This window comes from Branchiostoma floridae, chromosome 19 (assembly GCF_000003815.2).
Source record: "Branchiostoma floridae strain S238N-H82 chromosome 19, Bfl_VNyyK, whole genome shotgun sequence".
Lineage (NCBI taxonomy): Eukaryota > Metazoa > Chordata > Leptocardii > Amphioxiformes > Branchiostomatidae > Branchiostoma > Branchiostoma floridae.
Window position 1 is genome coordinate 2,776,847 of NC_049997.1, and position 17,762 is coordinate 2,794,608.

The 17,762-nt window shown below is 42.7% G+C and overlaps 1 protein-coding gene across 1 annotated transcript; it reads right to left on the reverse strand.

The window, feature by feature from the left end:
• Nucleotides 1-448: 448 nt before the first annotated feature.
• Nucleotides 449-11,349, reverse strand: LOC118407214. Its single transcript, XM_035807644.1, has 7 exons — nucleotides 11,239-11,349; nucleotides 10,035-10,231; nucleotides 9,043-9,195; nucleotides 6,089-6,406; nucleotides 5,452-5,577; nucleotides 2,235-2,363; nucleotides 449-633 (listed from the first exon to the last, which is right to left on the reverse strand). Exons 1-7 carry the CDS (start codon nucleotides 11,259-11,261, stop codon nucleotides 473-475), a joined length of 1,107 nt encoding a protein of 368 aa, XP_035663537.1. The 5' UTR covers nucleotides 11,262-11,349; the 3' UTR covers nucleotides 449-472.
• Between the last annotated feature and the right edge of the window lie 6,413 nt (nucleotides 11,350-17,762).

Genomic DNA, 17,762 nt, shown 5'->3' on the forward strand with positions numbered 1-17,762 from the left:
AAACTTTAAAACATCGATATGGAAGCATGCTTTAACCCTATCTAGATCAGTGTCATCGTCATTGGCAACAAAAGTCTTGGCAGACTTAGACACTAATAAGATAAGCATTATAGTCATCATTTTGTTCAATACATTTATGTATAGCGGAAATTTCATATTTTGAAGAGGATGAACTGAACTGAACTGAACTCATATTTTGACGATTTTAGCCCAAAATATGACATTATGACGTCATAATTACGTCATATTACGTCATAACGATACCAAAAATACAAGAAATATAAAACTTTACTAGTACATCATTCCCTCTAAATTTGGTGATCGTAACCCAAGCCGTTTTGAAATTACGAAGGGGGGGTCAAAAGAGCCCCCCCCCCCTTGGTCCCAGGAATCCCCAAAAAGCCTGGTGTAGATAGGGTTAAATGTGGCCTAATCCTAGCCTTACAGACGTCCAATAAGGAAAGGGAGAGCATCAAGTAAAGTTCCCACCACATCGTATCTCGTCCGAGCCGTCCGAACAGTCCCTCTTGCCATCACAAACTTTTGTGATCTTCACACAGCCCTTCAGATCGCGACACTGGATAAGGTCTCGCCGAAGAAAGTTTTGTCGTTCATTGATGTAGATACAGCTGTCTGCAAAGTGAACGTACGCAAGTCATAAGTTATTGAGTGGGCCGTAAAGGTGGGGTCACACATGCGTATATATTCAAGTCCGTTTGAGGTGCGTATAACGCTCTTAGTCTCTACCAGGCTCCACAGGTCGCGGGAAAAATAGTACAAATTGGACAAATGTAGATACATATCATGCCAGATGAGTTAGCTGACCGAGAAGTATGGTTAGCGACCCACCTAACTCGTCTGACATGTTACCTGTTTACGTTTGTCCAATTTCTATTATTTTTTACAACGACCTGTGGAGCCTGTTGAAGGCAAATACTCACATGCGCGCCTCATACGGACTTAAATATATACGCAGGTGTGACCCCACCTTAAGGGTCTAAAGCGGCTACCATTCGACGATAACTTAGGTCACCTCAATACGACAGTAATTGCACCAGGTGTGGCCATAAAGCCCCTATCTCACTGAGCGGAGGCACTGTTGAGGTATGTTGGAGTTTGACGACGCAAAGTTATACCATGCAAGAGTACCTCAGGCTAGTGAGATTGGGACTTGACATTGTTGAATCTATCTTTGACATGGCGGTTTCTGTGAAGATCGTGTCGACAAAGTCAAGTCAAAGTTTATTGCCCAGCATTTGTAAAACGGGTACAATGTAAGTCAAACTTAGGTATGTTGTATAAGACAACTGGCTATATAGTACTGTATAATTAAATTAATAACGTGATATTAGATGTAGACTGAAGGCTATGCAATACTCGAAGAAACACAATGTACAGTACAACAGACAACTTGCTAATAACATAAATCTAGTACTTACTACACTCAGGTTCTATTATATATATATACAAACAATATTGAGAGGAGACACATTGTGGCACGGCTTACCGTAGTTTGTGCAGGCTCTCTACGGGGCCAGTGTAGGTCTCCGCCGCCAGGATAATCATTCACACCCGGTAGGATTTTCACGCGGTTAGACTTTGCCCACTTGGCTTAAGTCTAACCGCATGAAAATTCTACCGGGTGTGGCCGATTACCCCGGCAAGGTGGTATCTCACTCCACTTGGGGCAACAGTGCGGTACTGCAGGGTTAGTTCACTGCGTAGCCTGTGTTTACACAAGCTCTCGCCGGCTGGGCTTAATGACCCCCTCCCCCCTAGGGAGGCGGCAATCTTAGGGCCGGCCGCTAGGGGCGCGATTTTAGTCAGGCTAGTTCACTGCGGTACTGTTGTATTATTTTCGCCGATTTTTTATGATTTAGATATTGCGCAATGCGTAAAAGTATGACTTAGAAGACAACAAAATACACAAAACGAAGAAAATCCGTTCTTCCCTCTGAAATTCCTTGAGGTATCTTATTCGAACCCCGCAGTGCCGCACCGGTGGGCCACGTGCAGTGAGATACCACCTTGACATATTTATCCTCTCAACCTTTTGCCAGTCTTGTTTATGTTGTTTTCTTCACACAGCAAAGTACGACTGGGAGTCAATTGAAGGCCGATTACCCCGGCGGCTGGGAGCTACACTGGCCCCGTACAAAGCTTGACTACCTACGGTAGGCCGAGCCAGTAGAAGACTGGATTCCAGGTTAAGTGAGGGTCGACGTGAAGCATACCTGGACAGTCCCGTTCGTCCTCCTTGTCTTCCCCACAGTTCCAATCCCCGTCACACACACGGCTCGGGCTGTAGCAGCCTGCGTCTCCCGTACACATCCGCCTGTTCTTCTCTGGGCAAGCAGCATACCCTGGAAACCCAAAAAGAAGAAGAAATAAGGCCATGTTGATTTGATTATATGGATGACATCCTCTGCGAAACGCATAGCTGTTGCGACCACATTGAATAAAAAAGATATACAAGACGATGTAAAGACATTTATCAGTTCCCGTTTTTTTTTTGGAAACAGGTGAAAACTATAGCGCGCGCGTTTATTACCTGCATGTATGCAGGTATGGTTTTGATGCTGGTGGGAACTTTTCGGTAGCCGGGGATGTAGGGCGCTGTATCTCGTGAACGGATGGTGCGAGCACGACGATTTTTCGTACGTGGGTTGGGGGTGGTAGCCTAACACTCAGGTTTGATTTTGGGCCTCCTGGCGTTTGAACTTGACATTGCAGGTGGCATTTTTGGTGTTTTTGGGGCACTTTTGGCGCTGTGTGTCCGGAACGATACGCGCGATTGCGACGATTTTTGGTGCATGGGTGGGGGGTTGTTGCCTGTTGCCTAGGATTGACTTTGGGCCTTGTCGCGTTTGAACTTGACCCGGCAGGTCGAATTTTGTGTCCGAGAGGGGTGTTTCCGGAGTTATATCTTCTGAACGGCTGGTGCTGGCGCGATGATATTTGGCACATGTGTCGGCGGTGGCTGAATAATGCTCAATTTTGATTTTGGCGCCCTTGGTGCTTGAACTTGACATTTTAGGTTACCTTTTGTGCGGGCACGGGGCGTGCGCTGTATCTCCGGAACGCAAGGTACCATTGTGTTGCTATTTGGTACGTGAGTTGTTTGTGGTGTCCTGGTGGTCAGGTTTGATTTTGGGCCTCCTAGTGCTTGAACTTGATACTGTATAGGTTGACCCTGTTTTTGTGTGGTTGGGGCATCCTCCCAATATCTGCTTGGTTTTAAAAACAGATTATGGTTGGGTGTAGAACCATCATCTGGCCTGGGCCACCTTCAATGTATCAGGTTACTTAGTGGCACTGACAGTTTGCCAGATGACGGGAGTGTACAAGATTATATATCTGTTGGTCAGGTATAATTGGAGTTTGCTTATTACTCTTTGTGGTGTTTCTAGAGCTGTATAGTACTGAGTTTTAAGTTTCGGTACAAGTTCCTTTACCCTGTTGGCAATCATGGTTGAACTTGAACTTAAACAGAAGAAGATGCAATTTTCTAATGTGGAGGAGAACTGTATAGAGTGTGGGCATAAGAGAAAGGTAATTGTGTATGATTTGTCCTGTGTTTCTTTTTGTTTCTTTGGTAATGCCATTTCCATACTGTATACAGGTAATTTGTTGTTTTGGGCTAGTCATATTCGCTTGGTTTTTGGGCCTGCTTAATCTATGGTACAGGCAGGGTTAAGTGGTGGAGGCTTAGCTTTGTTCTGTTTTAAATTCAGTATCGTTGGTTGCATTTTGTCGCGGCAAATATATGATGAAATTCCCCTTCTAAGCAACTGCTCATTGGTTTGCGGGGATGTTTGCTGGGTGTTTGCTCTGACTACAACAGCTTCTGAACTTTTCAAAGCTTCCATTGCCAGTAGTCTGTGTAACACAAACTCCGCTGTCCAGGGCTGTAACTGGCCCCTCCCCGCGGGCCGGCGGATGTTTGGCGGGCTGCTATAAGCGAGATTTAATCAGGCTACATTGCCAGCAGCTTGCCATCTATAAATGGGATTGACAAGGACATTTTTCATAGTAAATTATGCTGTTAAATTTGGCTTAGATACTACAGGAGATTTAGGTTTGGGTTGGATGGATTGAATGAAAATATCATACCACCCTGGGGACTAACTGTTGCTGCTGCATGGGGGCTACCACTATTCATATTGTCTAATGTCTATGGAACTACAGATAAAAGTATCATTGGTCAAATTATGCAAGTAACATTCCGATGTCAAGTGAATAACACCCCAGAAATAAATCTTTAATGAATATCATTGGAAGAACACAAACCAAGGAGACTTAGCAGCTGCATTAGGTCAGTACATTGAAATAGGAAGATATTAGTATATCATGTGACCGAGTAACTTATTACATGTGCATGGGCCATCTGAGACAAAAAAAGGTAGCGTCTCAACAACTTCAAAGTACTGTGGTTGGTTACATACTTAAGAAATCCAAAATAAGTAATGTTCATCCATGTCCAAACTTACAAATTCAGAAAATGGAATTTCAGAGTCAGACTTTTGCATGGTGCACAACCAACACGGTAAAAAGCTCATTTTTCCAACCACGTACCACAGACAAAAAGGCAAAAATACCCAATAGGTCTACAGAAACCCAATACATTTCATGCAGGCCTGAGGTCTACGAACTCTTGTTATCCATGAAATTAAAGCTAAGGGCACAACCCACCGTACGTGCACTTTGTCCGTACGTTTTTTTGGGACGCCACGCCCGCCACGTATTTCTGACAGCGTAGCACAGTGGTAGTGTATTCGGCCCGTGACCGAGAGGTCGCCTGTTCGAATCCGCCTGCCGTGTTGCCGGTCTTGTGCCCTTGGGAAAGGCACTTTACACGACTTTCCTCACTTTACTCAAGTGAAAAATGAGTCGTCCCTCGGATAGGACGTTAAATGGAGGTCCCGTGTATGGGGAGAGCCATACCCTATGCACGTTAAAGAACCCGCCACATGTGCGAACATCCACCCGAGTGGATCAAACCATTCCGGCCAAAATAGGGGTAGTGAATCTCCCGAGCAGCCCTCGTAACCCCTGCTTCGCCTATTGGGTCAGTTAGTCCTCACTCATAGTGAGCAATTGGGCTGGTCTCGATCATGATGTTTCTGACCTAGGGCGAAGAGTTGCTGTTACAGTTCCAATCATGTAACCCGTAACATTGAGTGGCCTTCAGGCCTTGTTACGTGGTGACCATTGAGTAAAAAAAAAAAACGTATTAAACCGCGTGTCTACGGCGCGTCTGCGTGCTCCAAAATCCGTCGGATTCCCTACGAGTTCGTACGGAAGCGGTACTTACCACATACGGATCCCAAAAGATTGCCCACGTTTTGGCACGTAGACAGCACGTATTGCGGGTTGTGCCCTTTAGATTTAGTCAGAGTGGCTTAATGTTAATCCGCAATTACAAGAAAGAAGCAAAATTATAGTGCGTACAGCAGTTTCGTTCGTCGGTGTCGTCATCATCCCCACAGTCCACAATGCCGTCACACACACTGCATTCTGGGATGCAATGTCCGCTGTGAGGACAGACGATCTCGTCCTCTGCACATAAACGTTTTTCTGATACAAAAAAAACAACAACACTTTTATTAGTAGTTATGTTTTTTTTTAATCACATCTGCACAATAAGCACAAACGTATGACACCACATTGAATGATGAAAAGATATCCCAAAATTTCAAAGAAGTGACTACGTTGAGTGTTTTAATCACACGACAAGGGAGGCTAAAGCTAAGGGCACAGCCCGTCGTACGTGCAAATACGTGCTGTCTACGTGCCAAAACGCGGGATCCGTAAGTGGTAAGTACCGCTTCCGTACGAACTCGTAGGGAATCCGACGGATTTTGGAGCACACCGTAGAACTTTACGTGCAGGCAAAACTTTTGTGCGAAATCGCCCCCGTATGTACCAGTACGGGCGACGCGCCCGCCCAGCACAGCCTGAACGCTTCAGAAATACACAATGATGTATCAAGGTTAAATAAAGGTTGAAAAAATACGTGGCGGACGTGGCCTCCCAAACAAACGTACGGACAAATTGCACGTACGGCGGGTTGTGCCCTTAGCTTTACCCTTTTGTGTGGCATAGCACATCGAACGTCCTGTCAACCCCACTTGGCACACTTTCCCGTCTTTGTTATTCGGCGTTGGCAGCACGTTTGCAAGCACACGGTTGTTGACGTCTACACCCCAGACGATACCATCTCCCACTGCCAACTGTTGTAGAGTTACTCCTGGCACATGTACCCATTCTTCACCAGGGGAGGTTTCATTCAACAATGTCCCCGCTCTGTGATACACATCGCCGGAATAGCCCACCGCCCAAACCCCTGCTGGTCCCACCGATACAGACGTGAAGCAGCCTTCAATTGACTCCCAGTCGTACTTTGCTGTGTGAAGAAAACAAGATATACAAGAAATAAACAAGACTGGCAAAAGGTTGAGAGGATATATCTGTCAAGGTGGTATCTCACTGCACTTGGCCCACCGGTGCGGCACTGCGGGGTTCGAATAAGATACCTCAAGGAATTTCAGAGAAAAGAACGAAATTTTCTTCGTTTTGTGTATTTTGCTGTCTTCTAAGTCATACTTTTACGCATTGCGCAATATCTAAATCATAAAAAATCGGCGAAAATAACACAACAGTACCGCAGTGAACGAACCCCGCAGTACCGCACTGGTGCCACAAGTGGAGTGAGATACCACGTTTTGCACTGTTGACAGGATGTTCCTACCATGAAAACTTTTTTCTTGTCGGTTCCACAGCCTAGTCACGCAGTATAGGGCCTTCACATTGAAACCGAATCAGCAGAAATCAAGCAAAACCAGCCAGAATTAAGTATTTGCAAAATTCGTGCCACATTCGGGGCCATTCCGAGTGGGAATTCCAAATGGACCTTAAATCCCCTTCACACGAGAAGGAGTGAGTCAAAATGCCGTCAGAATGAAAATTCTTTTCTATTCTTGGGAATTCGTACTGTATTCGAGAAATTCTTACTGCATTCCAGATATTCTTTTGGCCACATTCTGACAGGATTCGAAGTGGCTTGCCGTTTCTGTTTTCATTTTCATTCTGACGACATTCCGGCTCATTCTTGCTCTTGTGTGAACGGGCCTGTAATGAGTCATCTGAATGACGACTACAGTACCGCAGTCTCTTTAAATTTCTCTGTCTGACAGTGTTCAGAATTAATAAGAACTATGACCAGCCAACAACCAGTGTCCAGTGTCTGTGACAATCCGAAAGCTGCGCCTGAGCTGGTTAGGCCATGTCATGAGACTTGCAGACAGACTGGCAAACCAGGTCATGAACTGGTCTCTTAGGGGTAAAAGACGCAGAGGTCGCCCTAAGATGAACTACAGACAGACCATCGAGAGGGACCTCCAAGCAGTAAATATCAGCTGGAAGGATGTGGGGAGGATAGCTGCCGGGAGAGCCTGCTGGGCCCACCTGACTGCCTCATGTGAGGGACGACACGGAAGCCCCTAAGTCTATACGTAAGACAGTGTTCTCTGGACTTTTCGCGCGTAGACATGAACAAGCATACAAAAGAGCTGCCAGTGTAACAACTACTGGTAGCAGATTATACCACAGTACAATGCAGTCTAGCAAGTTCAGCTTGCATTTAACGTCAGTGTAACATGTCATATATGATTAACGAACATATGAACAGCAGCGTAGCAGTACATTTCGTAGAAGGACTCTTATCCGCTCGGCATCTGTATGGTGTATACCCGGGCCCGACATACTAAAGAACATTCCTATGCAATATTAATATTTTGAACTCTTGAGGATAGCATGCTATGGGCTAGCTCCTTGACTGCGTCGCCAAAAATCTAAATGTCTCAACACTGAACAGATGAGTGGTTAGCTGGGGTTACATAAGATGCGCTAATATATATGCAGAATGTACGTTTATGAACGTATCGTATTTAAGCTTAACCTGGAATCCAGTCTAGTTGTGGCACGGCCTACCGTAGTTAGTATAGACTCTCTACGGGGTCAGTGCAGCTCTAAGCCGCCGGTGTAATCATTCACACCCGGTAGGATTTTGCCCAGTGGGAGTTAATTAATAGGCCACAATAACTGCTGCTGGGCCAAGTCTAACCGCGTGAAAATCCTACCGGGTGTGAATGATTACCCCGGCGGCTGAGAGCTACACTGGCCCCGTAGAGAGCCTAAACTAACTACGGTAACGTTAGGCCGAGCCAGTAGTAGACTGGATTCCAGGTTAATTCAAACTAGGCTTACAATATTTTTTAATGCATATTGGATGACACCGTTGTATTAATTAAGTATTAATGAATGAATTCATTGTACATTTTTGCCCAACCGAGCTAAGTACAGGTCACAACAAGTCAAAACATATATACATATAAAAGTATCGCGGATCTAGTCTAACACAGAAGTTCCGCTTCTTCTCGCTTCTTGGTAATGGTGAAAATGTAGGACTGCATGGGTTTAGCTATGGTCGGTTTGTTAAAACGCATGAGGAATATAAACTTGTCAGTGCTACTCATGTGTTTAGATAAGGGAATCTACTTTCTATGTAACTAAAGATAGTCTTTCTATCATTGACATACATAGCACAATCAACAATGAAGCGCACATCATCTTCTACCATGTTTGAGGTACAAAATTGACAAATTCTTCGTTCTAGAGGAGTGCGTTTGTGCCTTCGAAGCTTCCTGATTCAATTCGCAGTTTGTGATAACTGATTCTTAATTGAGCAATGGCAGTTCTGTGCCTCATGTTTGTAATTTTCAAACACAGTTAATAACTGTTCTTCACTATACGTGGATGTATGTGTCCGCGTTTAGTGGGACGGCGTGGCGCAATCGTCAGCACGTTTGACTCAGGCCCAGAAGGTCCTGAGTTCAAACCCCGACGTGTCACCGGTCTTGTGCCCTTGGGAAAGGCACTTAACACGATTTTCCTATATAGGCTACAAAAGTCTTCAGCAAATTGAAGTAGGTAGCCTCAAAAAATCGAAAGAAACGAAAGTATGAATGTATGTTATGCTACCTGAGATTTCACAGTAGAAAGGTGAGCGCCATATTTTGCCGTCAAATTCAACCGCCCATAGCTGCCCGGTTCTAGAGTTGACGCTCACTTCCTTCATATTTGCTGCCCCTACGGTTGTCCATATTCCTTTGTCAGGCGTCTCTGGGCTAAAGCCTATGAAGACAAAGCAACACTCTACCAATTCACATTACATCCTCAAATCAACGTGCATTCAAAGTAAAAATCTGGTCCTGGACAAAAACTCAAAGACATAAAAACTCGCCTATCAGCTCATGGTGGTAAACTTGACTATAAGCCATCTGTATATTTCATGACCACTGACCTCCACATAATCCAATATATGATAATACTATGTACATGTATGATAGAATATGATAATAATGTTTTTGTTTATGTTAATTGAATGAGGATGATGATGAATTGATTCATTGACGTTATGAGTAATCTAATGTATTGTATAATATGATATGGTTAAGAAAATGATGATTGATTTATGCTAGTTGTCTGATCAACATTATCTGTATAATTTGTTGTTATGTATTTTATTCGAGAGGACTCCAGGAAGAATAGTTCAATGTAACTAATGGAGATTCCTAATAAACAAACAAAACAAAACAAAGCAAGTAAAACAATTACGCCCCGTGTGTTCGTTTACCGTCCTTCATTCGCAAATATAACCCTTGACCTACGAAATAAGAGTTGTTAGTGGACAACGCCATTATCTGTCATATTTCCTAGATCCATATTATAATGTATTAATTTATATATGATTGAGATTCTCAGAATGAAATCTGAGAGGTGTGGGTAATAGTAACAGGATTAGTATATCCTTTACAAGGCCGACAAATCCAGAGTACAGATAAAAACAAAATTATAAGAAATAAGCGCAAATCACTAATAGTTTGATACCTTCTGATAAATGACAAACCATTCTAATAAATGAGAAAAATAAACCAAAATTATAATGGTAATAATATAGTTCAGTACAGTACCTTTCAGAGCTATGGTCTCTCCATACATAAAATCCGGGTAGCTACCAATGACCCAAACTGAAGTCTTTCCTGAATGTATCCAGTCTATTTCGTGGTACCAGTCGGAGGAAATTGGTAGCTTCTCCAAGTTGAAGAGAGCATTATGGACAACATCGATGTGTACTGCTTGCCAGCGAAGCCCCGCTGTTTCGTCGTTCCTGTAAACAGAAATCTTCGTTATATACCCCCTTTCCACTAGGACGGCGCTCTCACCGCGCTCTCCCTACGACCTAAAATTTGACATATCGCGAATTTTATAGAAAAGAAACGAATCTTTTTACACTTTGTGTGTTTTGTTGTCTTCTCCGTCACAATTTTACATTTTGTATGATATACCCAGTGTGTCAGCGAAGGATACACATATCCTATTTAGGTCACAGTGAGAGCGCAGCGCGATCGCCGTCTAGTGGAAAGGGGGCCGGCCTGTCACATTATGCACGATCTTCGGGCGTATCGATGGAAGATCGGCCATATTTAAGATCGACAGAGGATTGCGTGTATTTTTCACCTGAAAACCGTCCCTGCCACATATAAGCTATGCTTTGCACCTTGTACAATTGTTGTGCAATAACGTTATTATTATAAGCGAGACCCATTACCATATACAAAATCATCCACAACAACATTTCTGTCCCACAGGCATCCAAACTGGTCCTGGCGACTCGATGCTCCCGCCGCACAGACCACGCTTTCAACCTGCAGACCATCGCGAGTAAATCTAACTTCTACAGGCTCTCGTTGTTCCCTCGTACCATCCAGGAGTGGAATGAACTTGAGCCTGGTGTGGCGGAGGCGGGGTCTCTCCCCCAGTTCAAAACTGAACTGGGGAGGGCCCTGCTGCATTGAGTCGTGCCTACACGTCCTTGTATACATGTATATGTAAATAACACTAACCCACTACATCCACGTGTCTCGTCATTTGCACCCACATATCAGTTGTTTTTGTTCCTTTAGTGTTTACCTTTTTTTTCCCGTTGTTAATTTGTAATCATCACTTGTGACTAGCAACATGCGCACTGCTGATAATCCCTTTACAGGGGCTTAGAAGTAATGAATGAATGAATGAACTTTATTGCACAACATTTGTACATGGTAAATTGTAAGGCAACAGTAACAAGTCAATTAATACAATGAAAGAAGAAAGATGACACATATGACGACTCACCCATGCGTTCCTACGCGGTACATCACAGTAGAGTGGTTATAGACCGCCCAGACGCCAACACGTCCAACTGAGATCCACAGAAACCGTTCCGTACCGACTACTTCCCATCCTGTTCCTGGACAAAATGATAGAAGAACTTTATTGCGTGACAATTGTACATGGTACAATGTATGGCAACGAATATCACATTAAGTACCAAATAGATGTATAGAATAAGACTTATCCTGATTTACATAACAATAAGGGCTAATACAAGTCTTTGATATAGTGTTACAATCGAGTTTGGCTAATGAAGCTTGCGTCACTGCGGGGTTCGAAATATACTCAACGAATTTCAGAGATAAGTAACGAATTTCCTTAAGCTTACTTATTGTGTATTTTGTCGTCTTCTAAGTCATACTTTAACGTATTATGCAATATCTAAATTATAAGAAAACTCGGAGAAAATAACACAACAGTACCGCATTGAACGACCCCCGCAGTGACGCAAGCTTGACGCAAGTGCAGTGAGAGTGCAACTTTACCTTGAGGAGCTGTTTTGGTGATCCCCGTGCGTCGCAGCGGTCTTCCGCCATTATCCAGAGCCCACACCTGATTGGTTGAGCTACTGACGCTGATTTGTTTGATTCTGTCGCTCAGCAACAACCAATCAGATCCAGCAGACAGAACATTCGAAGTAGATGGCCCTAAATATTGTGCGGAAAGTAGGAAAGTAACATATTCAAATTCATTCTGCATTTTCTTTTTAACGCCAGCCCCTGCTGGCTCGAATGTTCGATCAAACTTAGTAATAATATTTTTTATTAATAGTTCTAAGAATAAAAATTCGAAGATTTTACACCTCCATGGATATTGTTTGCAACTTATACATTTGCTCATTTTGCAACTTCATTGCACTATTTACAATATGCTCACAACTCATGCTCACAAACTTTTTTTAATGGAGAAAACTGATGCAAGCGTGAATGACATCAATATAATCACAAGTTTCTTTTTTTTCACAACGTATGCCATGCTACTGCAACACGGCTTATAGTCCAGGAGGAGATTCTCAGAAGAGGCCTAGAAATAGCGTTTTGTAGCCCACCCCGTACTTATTTAGTTCACTATCATAGAATGATGGCATGATGCATCCCGATTATTATAAGGTACGAGGGGCGTTCAATAAGTAATAACTCTGACTCATTTCCCATAGCAGGAGATTAATGAATCTTGGCACAGTTATTAGTCTTTCTCTTCATAGGAACCACCCAGAGTTATGCATTTCTCCCATCGTTTGATGCAGCTCTGGACACCGTTTTTGTAGGACACCCCAGGTTGTTCCTCCAACAGATGCCTCATTAATGGCAGAAGAGGAACGACCAGGTCTGGGAGCTGTTTTTACAGACTTCCGGCCATGTTTGAATTCAAGATGCCAGCGTTTTACAAGGTCATATGATGGGGCATCATCACCATAAGTTTCTTTCATTTCATCAAAAGTCTCCTTTGGTGTGCGTCCTTTCAAATACAAAAACCGGATCACTGCGCGACACTCAACTGGCTCCATTTCACACCTGGTCCATTTCACACCTAACTCAGTTCAAACACCAGTAAATCAGAAACCACAATTAGTTCAGAGCTCTTTTTTGCAACATAAACTATAGAGATATGAATCATTACACATGCAAAATTTCATCTAGATCAGACAACTGGAAGTGGGTCAGAGTTATTACTTGTTGAACGCCCCTCGTATGTTGTTCTATGGTCCAGGTGGGACATCATGGTTCTAGGGCTCTTTTTCGAAACCACATTTTTTCAGATATCTCCTCCTGGACTATTAGCCTAGTTTGCAAAAAAAGTTCGTAGGAAGAAATGTCATACCCGAGCTTCTGTCCACCGCTTCGTAACGTGCTAAAAATCCAACCTTGCGCATCACAAAGTCCGTGACGAAAAAGACGTACCAGAATGTGTTTAGTGGAGGTTACAGTGTTATTATGTGCGCAGCTGCCACACCAGTAGAAGGATCCTTCAACATAGGGGTCTTTCGCCTGTACATAATCACTATGGCAGCCCTGGTCGTAATTCAAATCGAAGTCCACAAACTTTAACTTGACAGTCTGGTGTGTATCCACGGTGATGTTCCACTGTTGATACACGTGGTTACGGTAAGGGTAGTGCGGGTAGTTCATGGAAGAAAACGTGCCAGTATCGCCGAACAGTTGGTGTATTCGTTGGTATCCTTGAAGATCTTGTAATGGAAACGCCTTGTGTTAACAGCTATCCGCATAGGGCCGAGTACAATACAACAATGAATACTTTCAGGAGCGGTCTTGAAAAATTGCTTTGTCATAACACTGTTTGAATATCATATCTACATGAGATGTTCTGATCATGCCTACATCTGCACAATCAAAGCCTGGTCATGCCTCTTAAAAAATTTAATCTACACAGGTAAAAATGTTGACAGTCCAAAACATTAACCTCCACCTGTTACAAACTACACGTATTATAGTCTTATGATGAAAAACTGTAAATGTAGACTTTCCATATTGAATGTGATCTCCCATCCCTGCCTGAGCTACCTGCATACAAAATATCATGGAATCCGTCATTCCTTTGTCCCGTTATTCTCCTTGGAAGATGTTAAGGCATGCTCCTAGTGGGGCTGAGGACCTCAGAGGTTGTCTTAAAATTTATAAAAATGATACTTAGAGTTATCCATGGCTCTTGATTTTTTTTCTCCGAGTACCTTGTTACAAGACAATAATGCACGCATAATCTCATGACGTCATGATGACGTCATCAAACACTAGGGTGCCACGCCCATGCCATGCCCATTTTCACATAAGTGGCCCACACTCCCCAGTGACTTAATGTACATTGCTCATGCTTCAAATTTGCCCTGCATTTCCGAAGCAATTTCAAGCTATCTGCCACAAAGCAAGATCATGTTACGTCAAGGTCAAAACATGCAAAAAACCGCAGTTCTGTTGCAGTATCAAGGTCAAATACCAGGGGGCCCAAAATCGACTTTGACCTTCGTCTTTACAACACCTACCCACAATATTTCTCCACGCGGTCGTTTTTTCTTCATACCCTCACTTTGAAATGGAGAAACTTGGAAAGCCAATATGGGACTTAAAATAACATAGTGGCAGGCAGAGGCGTGTCCAGTTTGCAGGTCACTGTCATCGCGCAAGTGAAGAAGTGATCTCTTCACTCCTCTTATGGAGACCTAGAGGAAAGTCCTATTCGAGGAAGCTCACCTACCCAGCAACCATTTCTAGAGACACAGGGATTGACACCGAGGACTTTGGAACAGCCGTGAAAAACCGTGTGTATTGGAGAAATGTTGTGCAACGCCTCACCCACCCGCCAGGGACGACAGATGATGATGATGAACATAGTGGTATTCTTATAATTCATTTACCATTATCAGAACACACAATGACCACGCTAAGAAATTAAAGGAATAAAGTATAACCATGTTTTTAAACCCACCATCTTCAGACTGGTCCTGTAGATGGTAATGAATTTTAAAACCGGTTCCGGAGATGTCTGCATCACTGTGAAAACGAATCACCAAGACTGGTGCCATCGAGACGTACACGGGAGGCAGGGACCTACCGCAGAACGTTTGGTAGAAGTCTGGAGTATATCATAAAAGTTCAAAGATAAAATTAAATATGAACATAAGGTATCGTCAGGTATACGTACCGCGTTTCCCGTGCGTACGTTAAATCAGTTTCATAATAAAATGTTAACCCTTGTCATGCTGAGGATTTTTTTGGCATATTTAACACCCCCCCCCCAGCTGGTTAACGTTAATTAATCAGATCTGTGAAACCTGAACTATTCTGTAATGCTGCTGCAGATTCACTTTCCCATCGATGCGCTTTGCTGCGGTATGCCACATTTATAGTCTCTACCAGACTCCGGATCGCTGGAAAAATCGTAGAAATGGAACAAATAGAGGAGTAAGCCGGCCAGAGGAATATAGCTGGGTAGGGAACAGCACGCGATCGCGATCCGGAGTCTGGTAGAGACTATAAAGATACTGGACCAACATAAAGGCATCATTTATGTCCATCTACATGTATATATACGGGATAATCAGGACAAATTAACATGAAATTCTGTCCAAGGATAGGGCTTCCGTACATGCAATGTAAAATTATGTAACTTGGGAAAAACTATCGATTAGAATAGATAATGCTAATTACAACCTTATTTGATCAATGTGGGCGTGGTTTGCATAATTAATATGGAAATGCCATAATTATTTTGTGACAAATGATTGGAATTTTATACTTGTGGCATTTTTAATTAGCCAGAGTAAGTTGTCATGAATAGAGTATGTAAACATGAGTTGAATAAAATGTTGTAGCAATTCTATTCCTAAACCCAAAAACATGCAATGTATTTGGTTAGGCCATTAGGAATGCTAGCTAATTGTAGTGTGTTCAGTAAAATTGCTCAGAGAAAATAATTGTTTAAATGAGCATAATCAACATCAAAATGATAATGACCATATTTGGCTAACTTACTCAGATATGACATGTCCTGTAGCTGAAGAAAGTCAAAGCGGCACCTTGACTCATAGTCTATGTCGAATTCCAGAAACTCCACGACCACCACCTTTCCTGGAACTGCCTCGACTACCCAGCTAGAACAACAAAAATAGATGTCACGGAAGTTCATCTGTGTCGGTAGTAATCATAGCACAATGCTAAACTTTCTTCCAACACACCTTCTTGGCCCTTTTGTATCCTTCGTTTCTTGATAGTTTTGAAACCCACAATGAAATTAGTTATTTTTGTTGTGCAATGCTAAACTGGTCTTCCAACACAAAGGTATACGCGGATCATATTTTCAGTGACCACTGTCGCCTTCTTCAGGACCAATACTGCAATGATCATGAATCAGTATTTATCCCGAAGAAGGCGTCAGTAGTCATTGAAAATTTGAAACGTGTACTCCACCTTTGTGTTGTTTAGCATTGCACAACAAAATTTCATTGTGGATTTCGAAACTATCAAGAAAAAAATGATACAAAAGGGACAAGATCGTTATCAGCGAATGCGGGGGTCGATGCCAGCTTCCGACGATCTTTGCAACAATGCTTACGTCATACATGTGGAATATTCACTTGTCTACAACACTAGGATCAGTAGCCGAAGAAGACCGAGAGATTCGGCGGGAAATTCCAATGAGCCAAATTTCATACAGATAGAGGGGGTTGACATCATCTTTATTCACATATAAACGCAACACATTTAAAAGCAACATACAAGATGAGTTTAAGAGACGAAGAAACCTAGGCCGACCCCTTAATCAGAATAATAACAATTCCGGAGGGCGCAAGGTAAAACATCAGGTGTGCATCCGACGTTTTGATACATATAGTATTGCACAACGTTACATAGCAATCTTAGAGTGTATTGCACTGTAGCTTTTACAATAATATTGCACTTAAACAAGATATATTGCACTTGAACAAGATATATTGCACTTAAACAAGTTAAAAGTTATCTGCTAGAGAATAACCCAGATGGGGTAGCTAATGTATGGATATCGATGAATGTAGAAATAAATATTATATTACCTGCAATCGACGTTGGTCGGGTACTTCCCGGTCTCCGCATCGCGAGGGGAAAGAATCTCTCCCTCCTCCTCATATAGAAAACGGCCCTCAGTGGCTACACACTCATGCGCAGAGTCTATTGTACGGGGCATATAGAACGACAATGGTTTGTTTGTTTATCTATTGTTTATCTTATTTTGCAAAAATTGTAACAATTGCAAATTAATAGTAACAGCAATACAAGGTTGGTCTGAAGCTAGAAAGCCTATATAAATTTTATATATTATGTTGACCACCAAAATTAGATAACTATACCTATACAATACATCATAAAAATACTATGCCAATTTTGGTAGTGAGCGTAAATTGATCAAAGATGGGCATAATAAACTTAACTCGAATTATGTATTTTCTACAGGGACAAATTTAGATTAATTCTGGACATCATTGTCATTCAGATAAAGATACGTTAAATATACGTTAAATACCTGAACATACGTTAAATATAAAACATTTAAGAAAAAGAAAACAAAATTATTTATCCTACCTTCACAACTTGGAGGATCGAAGTTCCAGTCTATGACATCACCAGACATACACGTAAGTGTTTCCTGGCCCATCAAACTGTAGCCTTCGTTACAGCCGAACGAAACAGCCGACCCTACAGCGAAACTGTCTCCTGTTCTGGACCCGTTGATAGGAACGCCGGGGTCCGGGCAAGAATCTCTCATCAAAACAAATGCTAATCTCCGAAAGGAAAATAGTATTCTCTTCAGATGATTTGGTACATAAATTTGTAAATAGTTTACATAAAGCTGCCTGTACATATGTAAATACTTGACGTTTTGTGGCCACACCTGAACTGTGAGCAGCGACACCTGTCCTGCAGTACAATGTGAACCAGTCAGAATTGCCCTGAAGAAGGTGACAGACGGTCACCGAAACATCACCGAAGCATTGG